The sequence below is a fragment of the Urocitellus parryii genome, chromosome 5 (assembly GCF_045843805.1).
Source record: "Urocitellus parryii isolate mUroPar1 chromosome 5, mUroPar1.hap1, whole genome shotgun sequence".
NCBI lineage: Eukaryota > Metazoa > Chordata > Mammalia > Rodentia > Sciuridae > Urocitellus > Urocitellus parryii.
The window spans coordinates 93,857,528-93,882,594 of NC_135535.1; the positions used below are offsets into that span (position 1 = coordinate 93,857,528).

Sequence of the window (25,067 nt, forward strand, 5' to 3'; positions counted from 1 at the left end):
GGAGGTTTTCTAAAATTGTCCACTTATGCTTGCATGCTCATGCTCCTTTAGTTATATGTTCATTATAATCTTTTTTGCTTAAAAACTTAAACTTCTACAGAGCATAATCTTCTGTGTCTATAGGACCTGCCAGAACCTAGTAAGTATTCACTTGCTCTGTTGTTTGGTTCAATACTAATACATGAGAAAACTGTCAAACTTAAAATAAGTTTTATGTGATAGGCTTAAACTAAAGTATACAGATATCCTTTTTGTAAGCTTGTAAGTTCTTTTTTTTTTTAACATGTATGTGCACAATGGCTTATAGGGGTATAACTTAGGGAAACAGTGTTCCCCTAAGTTTAAGTTAATGACTATGAGACCCCTTTGTCAAGGTTTTCACTGAAATATTGTTTTAAAAAAAAAAAAAAAAAAAAAAACAATAGTCAGAAATTGCCGCAGTCTGGCTCTCACGAGCCACTCAAGCAGGAACGAACTTTATTTTTTTGAAACTGCCGCCAATTCCCGGTACTCACCCGGGAAGAAATCCGATGGACCCACGCGGGTTACCCGGGAACCCCAGAGCAAGTTCCTCCCCTGGAATTCCCTCCTACTGTACTTCCCCAACCAATGGGAACTCTCCAGGAGTCCCTTAGCAGGTGGAGGTGAACAGCAGGAGTCCAATATCCATATGAATGCAAATCTTAACATAATCATATCATCTCAATGGCTAGCTGGCATCACTTTTCAACAAAAATGCCATGCATCATATTACTTGGCTGTGGCTCTTAGCAAGAAATCACAGTTTTAACTGAAAATAGTACCAAAATACAAAATCTTTCTTCACTTGGTTGGAGGCAAGTTGGTCTTCAGAGAAACCTTTTCAATTCTGACACTATTTGTCCTGTGCTACAGATCATCCCAGGGCATGTGCTGTTGAGCTCACTGGGATGACTGGCTAATGAAAATGTATTTGAAGTACACTGCATGAAAAGAAGGAAACCTTAATCTTTTAAACTTCTAAACTCTCTTTTAGCAAAATTCAATTTGAACTCTATAGGGCAAGAAACCAAATCCTCAGCTGCTGTTTCTTCTTTATCTAGTTATTCACAGACTCTAATTTTTAAAGTAGGTTCATGAATCCCATTAAATTACCAAAAATTATTTAACCCCCTGCACTAAGAAACACACATACACAGATGATTTTTATAAATCAGTGGTTCCTAACCTTGGTTTTAGATACTCCCAAGATATCTCTTAACTATCTTAATTTACAGAATTTTCTTTAGTTCTTAAAAACATGAATAAACATAATCCACCTTAATTTTTGAAATAAGAACATGAACAAAGAAGGAACAGCCCACTGAGTCACTTGTCTTTGTAGGAAAGATGCATGTGCAAACACCTTATTTTTAAGAAGAGAGTATATCACTTCATAAAATGAGTATTGATAAAAATTTAGAAAGTTGGCAAGTCTCCTTTTTTAAATTTTTTTAGTTATACATGAATACAATACTTTATTTGTTTTATTTATCTTTTTATGTGGTGCTAAGGATCGAACCCTGTGCCTCACATGCATAAGGAAAGCGCTTTGCCACTGAGCCACAACCCCAGCCCGCAAGTCTCTTTTTATATCAGAAAATACTAGAAGGAGTTCCCCTTTTCCTCATCAACTTTCTTTCTTTCTTTTTTTATGGCATTCACAAAAGTTGAGAGTTGCAGCATTTACAAGTAACCTTTTATTAAAGATTTCAAGAAACACAATTCCAGATTTATAAATTAAAATAAATACTAGATTGGGTAGGGGGCCAAGTTTAGACAATGATAAAAGCTTCCATTATTCTGTTTTGTTTTCTACAGAGGCTTCCTTTGCCTTATGCAGAAACTCTGGGGGAATTATATGTGCTGTTTATTTTTTTTATCTATTTGTATTTTGAATACTTGGTTTTAGACTCAGATTCAAATGATCTGCATATATTAAACTGCTAGTTGACTACTCAGATAAACCAATTACATTTCCCTACCTTTAATTATTAAATTGAAACGGTTTAATAATGCATTTCTCCAACCAAGAAATGAATTGTATTCCAAAAGTTTGTAAATCATGGTTGGCTGGAAATCAAAATGTCTTTCTCCAGATTTCTCAAAGTAGGAAATCCCAGGCTGGGCCAGAAGAGCATATTTTACCCTTAGTGAACCTAATGTATAATCCTACTAGCCTTCCTAAGCACTCTGCATAACAATTTTTTCTTAGGACACAGGAAGGCCAGTGCACATCTGACTGACCATCTCTACAATCCATCACACCACTATCATCTACCAGGTTGAGAATGGGTTGCTCCAATCATTAAATATTGGTACCAAGGATTTAAAATTTGGATAAGGAATGTTAAGCCCCAGGAATGAGGAGGGAGTAGTATTTTAAAAGATTGTAAAGGAAGTTTTCTAAAATTGTCCACTTTTGTAAAATTGTACAAAAGCTGGGACTTCTTGGGTACAAATAACTAGAAACACTTCTCACTGTGAGTCAGGTCTTGTTACTCTTGCTTTTTGGTATTTCCCCAAAAACCACACTCACCTGCTTTTCATTCATCAGCCCCATAGTCTACTTCCGCTTTAAGGTTGTTTTTGATTGGTGTGAAGCCCACAATAATAGAGACTTACAATTTTGAAGTTTCTTTCATTCCTAAGACAAGCCTCTTCCCTTAAGTATTGGAGCAAAAGGTTCTGCCTAAATCCCTGATTTACTCTCCTCATTTTGAACTCGTTTGTTCTGTATGAATGGTATCCAACCCAAATTAGGGCAAAGTCCTAAACGTCAGCCATGTATGAAGGTGACCTTATTTGAAAATAGAGTCACTATTAGGTGTGGTGGCACAGGTTTATAATTCCAGCAGCTTGGGAGGCTGACGCAGGAGGATCACAAGTTCAAAGCCAGACTCAGCAACTTATTGAGGCCTTAAGAAACTTATCAAGACCCGATCTCAAAAAAGAAAAAAAGGGACTGGGGGGTATGGCTCAATATTAAATTGTCCCTGGGTAAAATCCCCAGTACCAAAATAAAAAAAATAAAATTTTAAAAATTAAAAAAAAAGAAGTTGGTGGAGTTCAGAATCCCACATGTCTAGAGTTACTAAAACACTGATCACTCTTAAAAATCATAAAACAGGAATGGAATCACTTTCTGGTGTCGGTCAGAGTTACACTTTTCTAATTACCTGTCTTGAATTAAAAAACTGAACTTTCCCCACTCCAGTCTTGAAGGAGCCTAATAAAAACAGTTAGTGGAAAGGGGTAGGGTTAAAGAAAAAGTAAATTCAATTATAAGGAAGCACTCCACGTCGTGGGAGTCTGGATTTTAAAAAGCAAGGCAGGATGAAGCAGAATCAGCCATGCCTGGGTATGTGCTCACAGAGAAAAAATGAAATGAGAAATACAATTCAAAAATAATTCCAGAAGGAAAATATATTTAATAAGCACACAATTTAGGAAATATCAACTGTAAGGAAAATACTTCAAAGCAGTTTTGAGGATTTTTATTTTATATTTTTGAAAGCATTATAATAGTGAGTACTGAAAAGTAAGAATGAAAAGAGAGGCAAAAGAACATCTTCTTTGGAATTTTCTAAATTACCTAATACACAATCCTGGTAAAAACCTCAACAGCTGATAGATGCAACTATAGGTACCACTGCAAATTCTGAGATAACATATATGCTTTTTCTTTTTATTAAAAAATAAACAGGCTTATTTTAATTATTCACTAGAATGTTAATATCAAACCAGTGTGATAACAGCTAACACTCTACAAACAGCCTTTTGCTGGCTTTGTGTGACATGGGTGATCAAAATTCTTTCCAATTTCATTGACTATTCAGTGCCTCCTCTGTTGTCCCTGCCCAATTTAGCAGCTTCTTAACATAGGAAACTTAGTTTCGATGCCCCAGTTGGTGATAAATTTTTTACAAAAAGCATACTAGTACACTTATTCTTGGGTCACCAGCAAGTAAAACATCATCCTGATAATTCAAGTAAAAGCATGAATTCCTTTTTCCTTCTAAATCACTGAAATGACTCTACTAGTTCTTCATTTTTATTTACATGCTTTGTCTTGCTACTTGCTAATGCTTTCTAAACAGAAAAATTGCCTCTTTTTCACCTTCATAGCCTTAATCAGATTTCCTTAAAAATTTTATTTTTTTCCTTGTTACAAGAAATAAAAGAAGAGGGAAATGGAGAGACTATGCTGCACTCTGCAATAAACCAGGAATAGAATGAACAGGTGAACATCTTATAAAGGGAAGCAGAGGCTCTGATTCTTGGGCTGGTGAACAGGGTATGGGGACTTTGCTTCTCTTAAATTCCCTATCCTGAGAAATGGTACCATTATGAGCTTGCAGCCTATTAGTTCCCCTGCTCAGCATGAGGTCATTCTCAAGTACTTTTTCCCTATTCTTTTTTTTTTTGGGGGGGGGGGGTTGCCCCAGATTGAACCTAGGGGTCCTCCACTACTCAGCTATATGCCCAGCCCTTTTGGAGACAGGTCTTACTAAATTTCACAGGTTGGCCTCAAACTTGCAATTCTCCTGCCTCAGCCTGCCTCAGCCTCCTGAGTAGCCAGGATTACAGGCATTACCGTCATCTTGCCTGGCCCAGGTAGTATTAGCTCTGTAGCTGTGCTCCCTAGCATGTCCCACAGCCACCCACACATCTCCCTCCCACTGTACTGCCTCATTCAGCTCTCTTCGTGGCCAGCAAGATGGTTATCCCACAGGTTCCTCATGGGTTTCCCATTTCTAGCTGACACTCTGCCCAAAGATGAAAATCTAATCTTTGTTTCACTACTGCAAAGTGTCTGGAGAAAGGGTGACATAGCAATCTTTCTTCCTTGTTATGATGAAGATAGGAGGTGTCCCCCAAAAGCTCATGTATGAGATAATGCAAGAAATTTCAGAGGTGAAATGATAGGGCTATGGGCCTTAACCTTATCAGTGCTTCACTTCACTGATAGGGATTAACAACGTGCTAACTATAGGCTGATAAGGTATGACTGAAGGAAGGGGTCACTGGAGGCAGGCCTTTGGGGTTTATATTTTGTCCTTGTGAGTGGACAAGTGACCCTGCTTCTTGGTGTGATGTCTTGAGCTGCTTTTCTCCACCACACCCTTCCACCATGATGTTTGCCTCATCTTAGGCCCAATGCAATGGAGTCAGCCATTTTTGGATTGAGAACTCTGAAACTGTAAGCCCCCAAACAAACTTTTCCTCCTCCGATTGTTCTTGTCAGGTTCTTTGGTCACAGCAGTGAAAAAGCTGACTAAATCACTGGTGTCTGACATGCAGCAGATATCCCATAAACAGTAATGAATGAATGAGTAAATGGATGGAGCAAATACTCATTCAGTCTATTTATTGCTCCTTCCTCAGGCTGAAAAGTTTTCATACTCCCAAACAAGAAAAAGCATTCCTTAAGAGGGCACTATGCTCCAAATTACTTACCCGCTTCATCCCCCATCCTCTTAGGCCACTTCTGCATTTATTCTCCCAACCAGAGCAGTTTTCTCATCATGACATGCTCTTACACAATGCTGTGAAAAAGAACCAGTGATTTCTCCCAAAAGTTTTCTTTACATCTACACCTGGCATCTCTCTCATAAATCATTTGCTTCATGAATTCTTCTAATGTTCCTCCAGAGACAGTTACCTGTGTTTCTGTAGTGCTTGGAAAAGGTGTTCCTACAGTTCCTCTATTCACAACAGGGCAAATCATATAATCTGTTCTTTATATCCTCACAAGACTAAGTGATAATGTCACTTTTTAAATTTCAGGGGCTATGTTGTACTTATTTTTCTCTCTCATAATCCTTCTCCAATGCCTAGAATAACGTCCAATAAAGACAATATATTCATTAAATACTTGATGGATGAGCCTATTGAAGGGAAAGAAATATTCCTAGAATTTGGATGGCAGAAACCCTATCCTTTTCTTCTTAACTAGCCTTCTTTTCTCTCTCCCACTCTTCAATCTTCACATCAGCCCTTCATCCCTCATTTCCTTCCACTCACCAATAAAACTTAGAATTGGGCAGTCTGAAGAGAGAAGGAGAAACCTTGGTGCTCTTTTAATGGCACTGAAGGATAATGTTCTTAGAGACCTAAATTAAAAATATAAATTCATGGGCTGTGTGGAGAGGCACACATCTGTAATCCCAGTGGCTCAGGAAACTGAGGCAAGAGGATCGTGAGTTTAAAGCCAGCCTCAACAAAAAGTAAGGCACCAAGCAACTCAGTGACACCCTCTCTCTAAATAAAACACAAAATAGGACTGGGGATGTGGCTCAGTTGCCAAGTGCCCCTGAGTTCAATCCTCGGTACTCCCCCCACCCCCCAAAAAATGTGTGTGTGTGTGTGTGTGTGTGTGTGTATAAAATTCATGTGCTTACAAAAGTACTGTTAATTGTGTTGGCTAAGACCTATAGAACAATTGATGCCCACCTGGCCTAGAGACCAAATTTTCATGTGTGTTCTTGTTTTTCCAGGAATACAGGTGCAGCACACTGAACAAGAAACTTGTAAAATAACTACTAGAACAATTGACTTGCTAATTGTGGACTGCTTATGCTTAAGGATTCCCTCAGAATTTGAAGCAATTTATCTAAATAATTTCTAAATTATAAATAGTATAAATAGAAAGACTTCTATTTTCTAAGACTTCTATTTCCAGCTTTAAGCTGGATTCTATAGCAGAGGTTCTCATTCCTGCCCACATAACAGAAGTACCTGGAGAATTTTACAAAGTATTGTTTAGGAAATACTAATTCCCTGGGATCCATGCAAGACCATTTAAAATCAGAATTTCTGGTGGCTGAATCTTGGATCTTTCCAACAGCTCATTTAAGAAATCCTTGAGAAAACTCTATGTGCAGTCCAGATAGAGAACCTTATTCTAGATTATGCTTTTGACTTCAGTTATTTGTTTTAGTTTATGTGTTTATTTTAGTTCCTTATAAATTTAATCTTTCTGGATTTTGGTTTTCTCATCTATAAAATGAATGATTTGAAGTTAATGAACTTTTAAAATACTTCATAACCCTTATAATTTTCCAAGCATTTTACCTTTTACAAGTTAACTTTTGAGTGTTTATTTGGTCTATTTTTTCTCCACATTTTTATCAGTACACTATAACTGTACATAATGATAGGATTTGTTGTTACATATTCGTACGTGCACACAATATAACAATATAACTTGGCCAGCATCACTCCCAGCACTTCCCCCTTCCCTCTCTGCCTCCCACACTGTGATCCCTTTCCTCTACTGATCTCCCTTTGATTTTTATGAGATCTGCCCCCACCTTTCTTTTCCTTTGTCCTCTCTAGCTTCCACATATGAGAGAAAATATACAGCCCTTGACCTCATGAGTTGACTTATTTCTCTTAACATAATGGTCTCTAGGTCCATCCATTTTCCTGCAAATAATATAATTTCATTTTCTTTACACCCAAATAAAACTCCATTGTGTATATATACCATATTTTCTTATCCATTCATCTGGTGGTGGGCACCTAGGCTGATTCCATAGTTTGGCTATTGTGAATTGTGCTGCTCTAAACATCGATACCTGCTATAATATGATGGCTTTTACTATTTAAAATAAATATCAAGGACTAATATAGCTGAATCATATGGTGGTTCCATGCCTAGTCTTTTGAGGGATGTCCTTACTCATTTCCATAGTGGTTGTGCTACTTTACTATCCCATATTTGGTCCACTTCTTTTGGCAAATAATGGGAAACACAGATGAATTTGTAAAGACCTTTTAGTGACTTAACAAAGTTGCAGGCTAAATTCCAATTTGAAAAGTATATTTCCCACATACTTAACCAGTTCCTAGGAAGAAAAAAAATTACACATACAATCACTGAATATTATGGATTTTTTAGAGCAATGTTAAAATTTAAAAAGGAAAGGAAAAAGTTCCAAGGTATACTTCACTCCCTCGGATATGCAGTTTCATCATTCCAACAATGGCTTTTTTGCATATGCTTCCATTAAAGTCATGACTACAGAAGAAGCTGATGATTTTAATAACGCCCCCTCACTTCATAAGTCTTTTCACTGAATAGCTTGCTGAGCAATTTAACACATAGGACCCTTCATTTCTTTATTCTAGCAATGGCAATATAACCTTTGTCTTGTTTCAACCAATTTTTCCTTGAGTTAATATATCTTTCCAAATTTAAAAATATATATTTTTTCATTAATTTGGTTTATAAAGTAAACCTAGAAAACTGCAAATATTTTTTAAAAAGAAAATAAAGAAATATTTACCCATGCAGAAGAAAAGAGAACACAAGAGAATTGCTTGCTCCATTTTATAATATTATGGTACATTGTGTAGTCTTGTGTCAGTATTTATTATCAGTCATTTACTTTATGATAGAGAATAACTTTTGATTACTGATGCTTGTAGTATTACTCACTCTGTCTTGGGCTGTTTGAAGATCTGTATTTTTATTACAAAGTTCAATAAAAATAAAGTGAAAAACCCATAGGTCCCAAAACTGATTCCTGGCTTGTGCTGTATGTCACTCCTTTCCAATCTAAAAAGTATTTCCTTCCACCGTTAGTCTCTGTCTCTTGCTCATAAGCAAATTTATCTCCTAATGCCTCATTCTTTATTTTAGCCATTAATCTCCCATTGAGAACCTTACCAAATGCTTTTTGCAGATAAAAATATTTAATATCTACTAGATTTCCCCAATCCACAAACCCATACAACATTGCTTAGAGGGAAAAATCAATCTTTTGTACCTGAATTCAAGTTTGCTGGTTTGACTCAAAATATTTTTTTCTCTCTAACTTCTTTAGGTCTTTATAGAAAATAATAGAACCAGAGAGCAAGAAACCTATTTCTTCCAGCTATGGGTTGAATAGTGACCCACAAAGTATGTCAAAATCCCAACCTCCAATACTTCAGAAAGTGACTTATTTTAAAATAGGGTCACTGCAGATTCAATCAGTTAAGATGAGGTCACACTGAGTAAGATTGGACATTATATTATTAGTATCCTTAGAAGAAGAAACGAGAAGGAGGCCATGCAATGAGGGAGAAACTGGAGAAATGCATCTCCAGGCCAAGGGATGTCAAGTATTGCCAGAAAACACCAGAAGATAAAGAGATAAGGAAGGATCCTCCCTTACAACACTCTGTGTGGGTAGGGCCCTGACCATACTTGACTTTGGGTGGCTCCCCTCCAGAAACATGAAAATGAACTTCCCTTGTTCTAAGACACCCAGTTTGTGGTATCTTGATAGAGTATCCCCAGATATCTAATATACTTCCCTTCCCATTACACACATACTTTGGAGTCCAGATTACTGAACTGTGATCTATGCTAAAATTTTACACACAGAGCTCACGTGTGTGTGTGTGTGTGTGTGTGTGTGTACACAAATGCTTTTCTCTTCTACAACAGAGGCTCACATTGACTCTGAAACCAAAGGTGTTTGTAGTGGTTGCTGTGTATTGTGTGTCTGACAGTAGTTCCATCCTGTTGTCATCTATCTTATCTCTTGATGGGGCCCATTCAATTTCTGGATGAATTGGATTTTCACAATTCTTTCTCATAACAACTAGGCCTAAGTCTATCTTTCCTTAACTTCTAAAAGCTGGTCCCAGTGCTATCTCCTTGGGGTAATAGAGAAAAGACTTCCCTGAAAGAGGAAGATTTGTAAGTATTTGAACATAATACCATAACTGTGAGTTTTCTTTTCCTACACTAGACATCTACTTCCTTGTCAATGGCTCTTCATTGGAAGGTTTCTATTTCCCTCATCCTATACTATGATTTCCCTCTAAATGTATTCCTGTGTCATTTCCACTATCCCAGACTCTTCATCAGACCCACTCTTCCTTTAGTTTCACACTGCCAAGAGCTCTAACCATCTTTCCTGCACCTCATCAGGTGGAAATGAGAAAGGACCACTTGCACTGTCCCTCCCTAGCTGTATTCTCAGGACCCTGTTAAGGGAATCTGAAAATAAAGATGAACTTCAGTACAGAATTCAAGTGGCAATTTAGGCAGGACTCTGCTAATTTTCTAGGTGCATCATTACAGGGCCATCAATGGAGTAAGGTAAATACAAAAAAAAAAAAAAAAATTGAGTGATCCTTTCCCTCTGAGCCCCCTTTCTTTTTATTTCAATAGTATTTACTGTAAACTTATCAGCTATAGGGCCTGGGCTGGGCTTACTTTCATTTTTTCTTTTCATGTTGACTTCATATCCACCACCCACTAAGCTTTTTCTCCAAATACTGTACCTCTCTTGTCTCACGTCTTTTGTCTCAAGTAGAAGAGTACAGGGCAACACAGAATCTCATTCAGGGACTCTAAAAACAAGTCTGCATTCCAAAGGTTCAACAGAGTTTACAGGTAATATTCTTGTGCAGCAAGCAGGACTGTGAGATAGTAAACCATGAGTCCTTCAGGACTCTCCTACTTACTTACATTCCATTTGTGGCCTTGGTCTAGTCGCCTAACTTCTGTGCTTCAGGTTTTCATCTACTCAAAGATGATAAGATACCTCTTTAACCTCCTTCTTGGGATTATTATAAAAAGAATGTGTAAAGTACCAATTTCACTTCGTTTAATTAATTAATTCATTCATTCATTCAACAAATTGTGTGTACTAATTATCTGCTTAATGTAATATACTGAGATCTATTCAAGGATTCTAATTTCCCAGCATTTTAAGTTTGTGAATAGATCTGCAACTACATGGCACAGTTAGGAAAGAATGAGTAACTAGAAACTTAACTGTTAGGAATTACAGACATATAAATAATAGAACCTCAGACACATAAACAGGGTCCAACCATTGTATCATAACCAGAATTTCACTTAAAGAAGAAAATTTCTTCATATTTCTTTCTTTAATAGGAAAATATAGCCTTATTAAAAATTGATTTTTATATGTTGTTTACAAATAACATCTGTCACTGCCCCTATACATATAGCTGGCACCTAACTCTATCAATAAGCTAGCCTTGGTGCCTGTAAATTCCTCTAGGAAAGTTAGGCCCAGAAGAGGCGGTGATATGATTCTGGAATGAGTTGGGTTATATTTTTAAAGTTTCATACAGTATAATTTTACACAAACAAGTATGCACCACACAAAAAAAACTAAGCTTATGAGCTTTTGCTCTTCTCTCCCCCCACTCCAGCTACCAAGAAGCAAAGAAAACACTTTATGTTTAAATGTATGTCATATACTTAACCTTTCCATTAAAGTGATAATACACACACCAAAATGCACCGTCAGTAGATGCTGCACTGCTGGGAGGCCAGAAAATTGATAACTTCTTTCCTTTCCACAGCTCTTTATTTTGCATTCAACAAAGGAAAGCAAAGGGACAAGTGGGGGTAAAATTTTTGCTTGGGGGCCTGATTTAAATTTCCTCCATGGATGAGATGGCAAGTTAATTAGTTTTTACCCTATAAATGGTTTAATTTCCAGGACTAGTTTAAGGAACTGTAAATAAAGTCATACTTTAAATCCTTTAACACCTTATCTAATATACATCTATTCTTAAAATTTCTCCAAAGATGAACTTTCAATTATGGCACATCTTTTCACAAATTAAATACCTTTTTAAATCAAAGGCAAGATCTTATTTAAAAAAAAAAAACAGGCTGGAACACCACAGGGGTCTAGATATGCCATCTGGATCAATATTCCTTGAGTACACAAAGCTTTACAGCCTAAGACAAAGAACTCAGTGTGACTTGTGTCAAACTTTAGAAAAATAAATCTACAGTGTCATTTACTATTTGGTTCACATTTACATTTTAAAACCTCAGTTATTAATTTGCTACTAATCACTATACATTTTTCGTGTTTCTGTTTCCCACAGTGGTAGCAAGTTTCTCACTATTTCCCCCCTTATTTTATCATTTAATGAGTTTCCTTACATTTTCTCCTATTTCTCTGTTTCATCTCATTGTTTTTGCATTACTTTGATCTTATTGGATTGAATTTAGAATATTCCCTCCCTTGGTTCCTATTTTTGTCATTTTAATTTCCCATACATTGCAAAATTCTAGCCAAGTTCAAAACTCATTTTGCATTCCTTCAAGGTCTGCTTTTTTCAAGCCCCATATTTTTGTGTTAGTACTCTTTCCACAGATCTTCATCAGCAATTCAAACCTGATGACATTATGATTGCATCTTTAGTGCTTTTCTACTCCAACCTTATTTATCATGCCTGTATTATTTCCAAAGATAAGGTCTAGAATAACTTCAGAGCAGGGCTTGTTAGCTGTTGCGTGTGTGTGAACAGTCCACCGCTACTGAAAGATAAACCCACTTTTCTTCTTTCTGGCATTATTCTTAATGTGTGCATTTGCTAGGCGGAAATTCCTTAGCAGTAGATTGGTCTGCTTTAGACTTCTCTTTTCTGTAAGCATGTTTCCCTATCTTGCTTCCTATCATCTTGTTTTTGGATTGCTTCATGGGGACAAAAAAAAAAATAGGCTTTGGTTTTGCTCACCTGATTATATTCCCTTCAAACTGTTTACTCCTACCTTACCTCCTCCTCCTTTTCTTGAATTTCTCTCACCGTTATTTCCACTAAAGTAAATAGAAGCTCCATTATCCTTTAACTCAAAAGTCAAAGCAAAAAGTTCTTCCTAGATCTTCCTTGCCTCTAAAGCTATTTCCTCAAAATTCTTACACACACTTAATATTGTCATGCCACTGCCTTGCATTGACAAAAATGCCTTGGAAATATAATCTCATTGTCAGAGGTATAAATCATCCAATTTTTTTGGTCCAATTAAAAAAAAGTTTATTCTCTAAAATAACATGTTCAAACCTTACAAGACTGTGGCATATCTGGAAAGATGCATTTAGATTTTCAAATTTCACTTTTCCTTATCTCTTTTTCCTCTCTCATTCATTCATTTGTATATTTGAAAATATTTTCCTAGGTTCTACTAGATGCCAGACATGATAGTAACCACAGAAGAATAAAGATAAGTCCTTGGCCTCAGAGAAGTTCATAGTTTTGCAAACAATCTAACCAGGTAAAACAACTGATGGCCATATTACTTGGGAAATGCTACTGGTATTTACAATGGTCCTAGAAGTATAACAGCATTGTCAGTTAATTAATTCTGCCTCTAGATAATCAAGGGAGGCTTGAGAGAATATGGTAGTTTTATTAAATATTTAAAAATCGTAAGGAAAGGGAATAAATTATAGACAAAAGAAATGATATAACAAAGAGAAATACCTGGAAATTTCCAATTATCAACAATGACCATGTCCTACAGGAGCAAGAAGATTCTTTTAGCTGATTTTATTTTGTCATATAAGAGTTCCTACCTCATAAGGTAATTATGAAGATTAACTATAAATACGCACAAAGCCCTTAAAAGGGTCCCTGTTACATAATTAACATTCAAGAAATTTTTGCTATTACTCTTTTATTATAGATTATATCACATATTTTTCATCCATTGAAAATATTTTCATTTCTTTTCGGGTTCTTGACTTGGTTCTAGATATAATTTAACTGTATATCAAGCAGCTAAAGCTATTTTATTTTGCTAACTGTCTAAAGAGCTGATGTGGCTTTATAGCTTCCAGAGTGCAAAATATAGGAGTGATGCTGGGCACAGTGGTGCACACTTGTAATACCAGTGGCTCAGAAGGCTGAGGCAGGAGGATCAGGAGTTCAAAGTCAACCTCAGCAACTTAGTGGGGCCCTAAGCAATTCAGTGAGACTCAGTCTCCGCTGATGTAACTGAACACCACAGATTGGATAAATCACAGACAAGAAAAGTTAATTTGCCTCATAATTCTAGAGACTGGGAAATCCAAGAACGAGTTGTTGCCATGTGGTAAGAGTCTCCATACTGTATAATATGGCAGAAGGGTAAGGAAGAATACAAGAAGCAGAGAGAGAGGGAAAGAGGAAGCCAAATGTATAACAAACCCACTCTTGCAATAACCAACCCACTCCTGATATAATATCATTAATCCATTCATGAAGGTAGATCTAAGTAAGCACCTCTTAAAAATACCATCTCTTGATACTATTTTACTGGTGGTTGTTTCAATATGAGTTTTGGAGGGGATATTCAAACCATAGGATTGACCAAAAATGAAAATGCCTTAACTAAATAAGTTTTTACTTAAAATGATGTGTAACACCAGACTAACATAATTATATATCTCTACTCATTCTCTCCAGAATTTTTTTTGCAATAATCAAAATGGCTACCAAAATTACAAAATATATTATCATGAATGAAAAACCACATCTTTTTCTCCTTTTGAGACTCTGATTTTAAGTTAATGGAAAAACAAAAAGTGATGTAGAATTCCAGACATTAAGGAAGTTTCCAGTCTTGCCCTCTAGGTATACCTAGATATACCTAGAGGTATATTTATAAAACCGAATGAAATATTTGCAGGTACTAGAAAATCGGTAGATCAAGATATGGACCATGAGAAAATTTAGATGTACAAAGAAACAGAAAAGAAATTAAAATCATCTATTATAAATCTGTTCAGATTTATAGGAAAACATGATCTCAATGAGTGAAAAAAATGGGGGCTCTCAGTAGAAAATGAAAAATTTTAAAAATCAAACAAAAAAAAGCTAAAAACATACAGTATAAATTCATTGTGTGGCCTTAAAGCACACTTCAGATACAAAATAAGATGAAGATTTGAAAAAAGGAGAGGGATTAAAACAAACAAGATTTTAGTAACCTATGGGACAATATCAAGCAGTCTAGCACAATATATTGGGGTCCTAGAAGGAAGACAGAATGAGCCAGAAAATATATTTGAAAAAATAGTTTTGGTAATGTCTTAAATTGTTGGAAAACATTAACGAACAAATGCAATAAACTCAGCAAACTCCAAGCAGCTTAAATACTAAGAAAACCATATTTAGGCACATCATGCTGACATTAGTTAAAAAATCAAGACAAGGAGAAAATATTGGTTGACCATAGTCAGTGTAAGGTGTGACATTTATATAGAGAATGTAGTAACATATTTAAAGGTCAAAATAAGAATAAACCTTAACCCAGATTTCTATATCCAGCAAACTATCCTTGAAATATAGCAGTGAAATAAAGACACCTCCATGAAGATGAACAAAAACTGAAAGATTTCATTACCAAAAACTTGCACTGCAAATTTCCCAGGCTGAATTATATGAGATGGAAACTTTAGGGTGGGGACAGGGGGATTTGCTGGGGATTGAACCCAGGGCTTAATGCATACTCAGCTATCACTCTATCCCCAGTCACATCCCGAGTTCTACAAGATGGAAACTGACATTTACAAGAGAAAACAATGATGGAAGTAATATATGCATAGAAAATATGAAACAATAACTTAGTTTAGTTTTCTCTTCATTTAATTTCCTTAAAAAATGTAACTTAAAATTGCGTCATTATAATGTGGGGTTTATAATACATGCGCAAGAAAATAAAAATAATTCAAAGGATCAATAAAGATGGATACAAATGAAACTACAATAAAGTTCTTATATTTATGATGTAAGTGTACAGTAAAACAATGTTAATTCTAAGCAGACTAGGCTAAATTAAGAATGTAAATTCTAATTGCTAGAGCAACCATTTTAAAGATATAGAGACTGTAGATAAGAATAAAACAGAAGAAATGAAACTGGACAAGATGAACAAAAAGGAGATAGAAAATAAATTGCAAGATGACAGATAATCCTACCACATAAATAATTATATAGAATGTAAATGGACAAAACTCTTTGATTAAAAAGTACAAATTATCACAATAAATTTTTAAAAAGCTATCCACAAGAAATGTACTTTCATTTTTCTTTTTAAAATTAATTTTAACATACATAAAAGCATAAAAGTACAATATGTGTATACACTATATAATATTTAAATCTGGCTAAACATATCTAACATGAAAATTTTCAAACTTCTTGTAGCTCTTTGAAATGTATAGTACATTGCTGTTCATTGTTACTCTACTATGTAACAGAACAACAGAACTTCTTGTTCCTAGTTAACTATAACTTAGCAGCTATTGAGCAACCCTTTCCTACCTGTCCCTGGCCTCTAGAACCATCATTCCTCTCTCAGTGTCTATGAGATCAACACTTTTAAATCCAACATGAGTGAGATCGTGTGGTTCTTCTTGTCTTTCTGTGCCTGGCCAATTTCACTTAACATAATGATCTCCAGATCCATCCATGTTGTCAAAAATGATAGGATTTCCTTCTTTTAAGAGATATATACTTAAAATATATAACTATAGATGGGTTGAAAATAAAAGGATAGGGGAAAAGAGGTATGCAAATGATAAACACAAGAAAACTGGTGTGGCTGAATTAATATTAGACAACATGGACATTTAAACAAGGACTAGTAATAGAGATAAAGACAGACATCTCATAATGAATTTGATGATTCAAAAGGTGAACATAACAACCCTAAAAGTATATATACCTAATAACAGAGCTCCAAAATACACAAAGGAAAAAATGACATTTTAAAGGAACATGAATATGGAGACATATCCACAATCATATATGAGATTTTAAATAACCTCTTGGTAATAAATAGAATCAACAGACCAAAAACAAAACAAAAAAGATCTGAAAAAGCTATCAACCAACTTGATCTGACATTTGCACCAACATCTGCAAATACCAATTCTTTTAAGTGAATTGAACCATTTACCTAAAGATACCATAAAATAAACTATAAAATCAAAACCTCATTAATTTTAAAAAAACAAAAGGACTTACAATAGATACTCCAAAAAATTTTCAAATTATAAAATAACAATAAAACACCCAGAAAAGTACTAAATGTTTGGAAATTATACATCTCAATCAAAATAACATTCCACTCTATATGACAAGAGTAGTCACAAAGGGAATTAGAAAATACCTTAACATCATCAAACAAACAAGGCTGTTTCTTAAGAAGGATTAATAAAATTGGAAAACTCCTTATAAGACTTGAAAAACAGAAGAGGAAGAAAGTAAAGAAGAAGAAGGGGAGGAGGAGAACAAAAGCAACAGGAAAAAAAACAAAAATAATCCATATCATGAATGAAGAATGAGATATAACTACAGATCCTACAGACACCAGACTGAGGGGAAAAATATTCAACTTTTTACCAATAATTTTAGAAATTCAGTGTATTTGTTCAGTTTAATACTTCTAAGTAAACTTCTTAGTATCTCAGCTATTACCTTGAGCAAGAGGAGCAAACAGACGCACTAAAAGAGTACATACATATTATATGATTATATAATATCCTAAAATTGCAAAAGCTGACACATGGTGATAAAATCAGATCAGGGAGTGCACCCAGAACAGCAGGAGAGAAGTATGAAAATGACTATAAAGAGATGTGTAAGTGGGCTGGGGTTGTAGCTCAGTGGCAGAGTGATTGCCTAGCATGTGTGAGACACTGAGTTCTATTCTCAGCACCCATAAAAATAAAGAAATAAAATAAAGGCATTCTGTCCATCAAAAACTATAATTAAATAAATAGATAGATAGATAGATAGATGGATGGATGTGTAAGTATTTCTGGGATGATATAAATATTCTACTTCTTGACTGGAGTAATGGCTACACATGTATACAATTTGTCAAAAATCCTCACACTATATATTTATCATCTGAATTAAAGAGAATGCAAATTTACTGAAATAAAATTGATTTTTAAAAATAAATCAGTGAAAGAAAAAAATAGTAGAAAACAATGTAAATTTAGTCAGTCTTAAATAGAGAGGATTATTTGGTGAGTTACATATAAAGTTAAAATAATATAAAAATTTTTAAATTTAGAAAGGTCTTCAAAAAATATTTAACTCTATTATATATCTCAACAGGATAAAACATGGACCAGGAAATGGGCTAGATGCTTTCATACATTATACCTCACAAAGACTGTATCTTTCATTCATGCTAAGCTCTAGCATGATAGTTTGGGAAACAGCTATGAAAGTGAAAAAAACAATAAATCTGGAGCAGGAGGACCTGGGTCAAATAAGAACTCTATAGAAGATGTATTAGCTTTGTGACCTTAAGTTACTTTTATCTCAAGTTTCTTCATCAACTCCAAGGCTGATATGAAGATTAAGAAATATTATTTAGGGCTGGGGTCATGGCTCAGTGGTAGAGCACTTGCCTAGCATGTGTGAGGCACTGGGTTCAACTCTCAGCACCACATATAAATAAATAAAGGTCCATTGAAAACTAAAAAAAAAATTATTTTTTATATATATATATATATATATATATATATATATATATATAATTTAAAAGTATCTGGTAGGACTGGAGTGTAGCTCAGTGCTAGAGTGCTTGCCTGACATGCACAAAGCCCTGGGTTCACCCGGTACCACAGAAACAAGAAGAGGAAGGAAAAAGAAAACGTACCTGGTAAAGCATATAACAACTGGTCATTACTCATAGTGCATTAACAACAGACACTGGTTGAATGAAAAAAATTGAAGCGGATAAACAACATGGATAGTAAAATAAGCAGAAAGGGAGGTGGTGGGAGGGAGAGGGAGGGAGTGGGAGAGAGGGGGAGAGGGAGAGAGAGGGTGGGAAGGGAGAGTTTCTAATCAAATTTTCCCTATGGTTAGAAGGATACAGAGTGGAACAAAGGCTTCCAAAGCATGATGACCTAATACCATGTTCTTACTGTAAGTAGTATGTTCAGTGGGTAGAGTAGACTTAGGCTCACCTCTCAAAATGAATAAACTATACGAGGGTAACAGATGCTTCAAGAGTGGCTCAGATGTGACCTGTTGAGTATATCAGTCTCATGTATACACCAATAGTGAAGGCACCACAAAATGGGTAGTGCAAATAGATGGCTACTGTTGTTCATTTCTAAACTTTTGCTTTGTTGCCTGAGCTAACAATCCCTTGTGCTGGCACAGAGCATGAAAGGGAAACTATAAGTCTACCTAAGATTCTAAGGGATTTTTCCCAGGTTCCAAAGAATTGCAGCAGCCTTTCACTATGGACCGCTGAAATGTGAATATCACTAAACAACCCACTGTTCAGTGTTCTGTTCTTTCTTATTCTTAGATTTTCAGAAATTTGCTCTAAATGGAACAGTAAAAGCAGATATCTTCTGGTCCAGTAGCAATGATGAGGGCAATAGCACTGTTAATGCCTAGCAGGCTGGTTTTCATTAGTGTTCCAGAGATGATCTACCAGGTCTAACAAAACTTTCAAGAAATACAGAGTATAAAATTCAAAAGGGTAACTATAGTGTATGGCCCACATTTTTTTTAAAGAAAGAAAGAGAGAGAGAATTTTTAATATTTATTTTTTAGTTTTCGGCAGACACATCATCTTTGTTTGTATGTGGTGCTGAGGATCGAACCTGGGCCGCATGTATGCCAGGCGATCGCGCTACCACTTGAGCCACATCCCCAGCCCTGGCCCACATTTAAGACCAGGGAAGCCAGGTATCTTCATCTAAATGTGAGGCCCCTAGTAGGGTTGACCCCTAGAATTTAGCCCTTAATCACAGTGCAGTATGATAAGGTAACATTAAGAAGTTTAAAGAGAATGATATGGGGGCACACAGGAGAAAATGGGCCAAGTGGTAGAGGAAGAAGTGGTTTCAGGAAAATATTCCTGAAAAGGGTGATGCCTGTGAATACAAAGACACCAAGGAGTTATTCAAGTCATTTTAGGCAGGTGCACAGCACATACAAAGATACAAAAGCTTGGATGATATCAGCCATAGGACTATATATCATTCCATATTACTGGAGCCTGTGGGGTGAAAGAAAAAGAATATGGTAGAGGGCTGGGGATATAGCTCCATTAGTAGAGTGCTTGCGTTGCATGCACAAGACCTTGGGTTCAATCCCCAGCACCACAAAAAAAAAAAAAAAAAAAAAAAAAAAAAGATGATGATGATGGTAGAGACACGGGAAGGGTCTTAGGAAGGACTTTTTGGAAGTCTTAGGAAGGATGATTGAGGAATTGAAGAATTTATACTTTATCTGGAAGAAAAAGAGAAGCAACTAAAAGATTTTTAAGCAAGCAGCACCATAATCAAATTAACATTTTTAAAAGTTAGTTTTGCAACAATGTGGAGGACAGATACAGTAAAGAAAAGAACTCTCAAGACTGAAAGTAAGAAAAATCTCAAGCACAACTCTGAGGTTTCAAGCTTGCATGTCTAAATGGATAGATCTGCTATTTGTAAAAATAAAGAATAAGTCAATCTACATTTGAAAGTATGAAAAACAATACCACACTAATTTTTTTTTAATTAACACAAAAGCAGAAGCTGCCTTAAATAGTATGGGTACACATCTCTGAGAAAAATCCAAAGCTTAAATAAGTCAGAGAAATAAGTCCTGTCTAATATATGTTGATGAATGAATAATCAAATAACACAAAAGGCAATTCACTAACAAGAGAGCCATCTACTGCCTTGTAAGAATAGTGCAACAATGAAACACCACAGGAAATGTGGAAGAAAGCCAAGAGTTTTTGACTAGTTTGTACTTTACATGTATTCACAAAATATCTCACACCTCCCACAAAAAAAAAACAAAATTAAGTGGTTAGAACTTTTAATAATAGACAAATGCTTTCATTTATTTATTCTTCCTAAATAACATCAATCTAATACAAAACATCATTTAAATATAAAACACTTACCTGCCATCATTGCTATCATACTGGCTTTATAGACATTAGTGAGAGAGCCGAGTTCTCCTGTTGCTAAGATAGTTTTGAGATGAGCCTCCCCACAGGCCTTGCGAAACTGACGGATCTCATCATACAGGGCTGGGGAAGAAAATAATTGAGGCAGTTACAAAGCAGGCAAGTGATAACATAACTTGGCAGCCGTTTAGAGCTGGTAGAACCCATTTCAGATTTAGGAAACATAAAACATTTGTCACTTTCTAAAAATCACCCCAATTTAATATTGCCTAGAGCATTCTGTTGCAGTTCATATCGTGTTACAAGGAATGCTTAGTTTGCCACTAGGAAACCATTTCTCAGCCCTGGCCCCAGGTCCAGAGTCATGGAGCTTTTTAAATATTGTTATAATGCCATGCAGATTATAAATAATTTCCACCTCTTCCATATGATAGTTGACTTATCAGAAAAAAAAATTAACATACATAAAGTTGTACACCAAACTGCAAACTAAAAATAAAACAAAACACACGAATCCGTAGGTCTCTATTAATTCTTTCATTCACATATAATAGGTACTTTTGTTGGAGTACAAAGCAGACCTTTCCTAAGAGTCCTGCTAATAATAACAAAGATAGAACCTTTTGATCCACTATCTACAAGGGTTTATATCTATATATCTGACTAAAAAGTGTTGAGCCTGAACACGTATTACTAGATGTATATGCATAAGGCTATCCACAGAGGCATTCGACGTTGCAGCCTTGAATCTATTTGTCTATTGCCACACCACATCTGGCTTTCTAGAGCTCCATACAGTACCCAAAAAGCATCTTGATTTTTAAAAATTATACACACACACACACACACACACACACACCAAAAAACTATGTATATAACAAGATAAAACTGAATTAAAACAATTCATATTCAAAGTAACAGAATTTTAGTAAACAAATAAGATGTAATGAGTATTAAATTTTTGAAGAATGATTTTACAGGCTTTTGTCAATGACATCAGTGGATCTGGGCTTTTACCCTACATCAGTGAGCCACCTTCATTTATAGAACTTAGACTAATGTCACACTGTCAAGACTAAGATGGGCTTTTTCTTTCCCATATGTATGTGTATGTCATACATAGAAAGCAGTTTTGTAAGCTCATGGACTAAACTGAACAAGAGAGAAACATTTCACAATAAGGGTTAGGATTAGTATTTTAATGCCATGATGAGAATTCTATAGAGATTTACCCTAACACACATAAAAGATTACACTTTAGCTTCAAATCACCAAATTCAGTCAAAACCATAAAAGTTAAAATAAAATAAACAAAACTTGCCTTCCCAATCCTAGAAAGCCTGAACTTAATTTGAAGCTTGAAAGTGAAAACTCAATTAAAAAAAAAAAAGATATTTTATACAAGGAGATATTTTATACAAGGAGATATCTTATACAAGATGCTTGGTAAATTTAGAGATATGTTACCACCAAGAGATGGCAACCATTCAGTCCTTTTCTGAAAATATTCAGTCCTTAATAATGAGTAGTTTCAAGTCCTAGAGATGATCTGAGATGCCACATAGCCTGCCTGACCCTGTCAGTTTTCATCCTAACCCGTGAGAAAGTTGTGTGATCCACACATCCAGTATGACAACTTGTGCAGGAATGTTATAAACAGTAATGGCCTATGCAGCAATAACAATTTACATTCTTTTAACTCAGAAAATGAATCTTGGATGGAATGGCATTTCTTGAGCCACTGACTCTAAAAAGAGAAAATTGTTCTCTAAGAACAAGTGACAAGGCAATCTCCTGATCTAAAAATTCAAGAGTGCTAATCCATAGAAGACTTGTAATTTAATGGTTTTCTTTCAAAATAAAGTATTAACATTAAAAGTAGGCTTTAGAGCCAAATAAATGTGCACTTAAAACCCAGCTCCACCATTTCTTGCAGGACCTCAAGCAAGTTACTTCTCAGCCTCAGTTTCATCCTTACAGTATCAATAATAATAATATGTAGTTTAAAGGGTTACTATGAAAATGAAAAAAAGAAGATATATATAAAGTACTTTATTGTCTGACATACTATAAGCAATCAAAACTTTAATCACTAAAAGTTCAGAATTCTAATAAAATTAGTTTCCATTAAGTGGTGTGTGATAAAAGTCAAATCTTATTTCGTGGCCTGATCCAACTCATTGTACCAAACAGAAATTCTGTTGTATGGATTAGTACTTACAAATCAGTGAGTCATCAGATAAGGCTTGAAAATATTTTATTACAGCATTGGCTAAAGTGAACTCTGGCCTGAATAACAAATTCTTAAAACACTGATAATAATCATATTTATGAACAAAACTATCATCCTTTTTCTGAAGAGTACTATCAATGAATTTCTTTACCCACTATTAATATTAGACAGAAAATCTAGATGTATTTATGATTTGTCCAGTTATTAGTCATTTGGAAGTTAGGCTATTTTATCTCTGACCCAGAGTGAACCAAAAAGTGGTCACTTTGAGCTTAACTGGATTTAACAAATAGACAACCAGTGCCCTCTCATTCTTTAGCTGCCAATTTCCCAGTGATTTTTTTCAAATCGTTTTAGTGACTTATTTCACCCACATAACAAGTCAAGTTTCTCTCAGAAAATATCTTTTTTTTTAAGATTCAACATTTGGAAAGTTATCATTTCCTTCTGTTACCATCCTGCCCAGACTATATGGGAACAATTAAATCAAAATATCTACAAATCTGGCCTTTCTTAAATGTGATATTGTCTCCCTTGAGTAACTGCTTCTACCAGGGCCTTTGAATCTTACTAAAAGATGCAAAGATGAAAGAAGAGTTAGATTTCCTTTTTACTACAGCATCAGCCTACCAGCAGACCCATGGGTCCTGTGGCCCAGTGGCTGGCCACTAGCCAGCTCTCTGGAACAGTGCTGGCCATAGCAACAGCACCATCAGTGGTACTATGGACAAACTCCTATGGTACAGTTGAGCTGCATTCTCTGCCAACTGGTCTTCCATGGTCCTTTTTTCAATGCCTAGTTCTCCAGGCTTCTTGCTTATTCAGTGAGCCACTCCAGGACTTCCTAATAAATCTCTCTTCATCTTAACTTAATCAGAACTGGATCCAGTCATTTTCAACCCGTAATTCTAGTATGACAAATATTTACTGAGGAAAGATGGTATAATGGACAATAGTGTACATTTTATACCCCAGCTCTACCACCAATTTGTTGTTTGATTTGAGCAAGTTACTTAACTCTTAGGCTTTGTTCTAGGTTCTTCATCTATAAAATAGGGATAATCAAAATCTGTACCCTCATAGAGGTATTATGAGCACCAAAGAAGTTAAAACAGATAAAAAGGGAAGGAAAATCTCTAGTGTCACCTAGAGTTAATAGTAATCTAGGAAAGTCAGCTACTTGTGTTCCTATTGCTGGTAGTGAGTGTTACTGTTACCAGAACTACTGACCTTATTAAGTTTGAATAGCAAGGAACTTAGAAAAGCAGAGACCACCACCTAGGCTTCTTTAAGAATATATAATGCAACCTCTTTGCAACACTAGAAAAGCAATCTGGAAGAAGGTTACTATTTATGATAAATATTAATTAATTAATTAAACTCAGAGCCCATAGTCCTCTGATTGGCACAGACTCTCAGAATAACAGTTATTGCTACTTACTAGTTATGCAAGCAAGCAGCAAGAATTACTCCATTTCTCTATGCCTCTTTATTTAGGGGGCTTAGTTTACACACATATTTAAGAGAAGATTAAATAAAATAATACATGTGACTAGACAGAACTATGCATTTAGTAGGCTTCATTTCTTCATACTAGTTGTCCATACTTTTCTTATATACCTTCAGAAATGCAAAAATTTCAAGAATGACACAAAGCAAATATTTATGAAATATTACAGTAATACTAAAACGTAAGAAAACTCAATTGAATCCGCAGATCTTACATATAAGAAAAAAAGGACCCTTGGCTTCAAAACAAGCCAAGGAAGCCACTAAGAAGAATTATTAGTGTTTAGGTCATTTTGAGTACCTTGACTTTATGGACAGACACCTTGAAAAATGCAAACGTGATATATGCAAACCAAAGTGACTTGAAACCCGAAATATAACACAGCCCAGCTCAAATGATGTTCTTTACAACACTCAACTGATACCTTCTTTTCAACCTTAAAGAGTGAAACAATGGATAAACCAATGGATAGATTAGCAGGAGAGGACAGCAATAGAGTGTGAATTTACTATAACTACTACTGGAATATACATATAAAGGAAATTACATTTGAAGTAATAAGTTCAAGAGATCCCCTTTCCAAACATTCTTCATGACAA

General features: G+C 35.4%; 1 protein-coding gene across 1 annotated transcript in view; it reads right to left on the minus strand.

The window, feature by feature from the left end:
- The window catches only part of Dera (deoxyribose-phosphate aldolase), a 110,726-nt gene that overhangs the window by 32,735 nt on the left and 52,924 nt on the right, over nucleotides 1-25,067 (minus strand). The window contains exon 6 of the mRNA XM_026391924.2: nucleotides 20,720-20,848. Within this exon, the coding sequence (XP_026247709.1) occupies nucleotides 20,720-20,848 (129 nt within the window). The remainder of the gene's footprint in view (nucleotides 1-20,719; nucleotides 20,849-25,067) is intronic.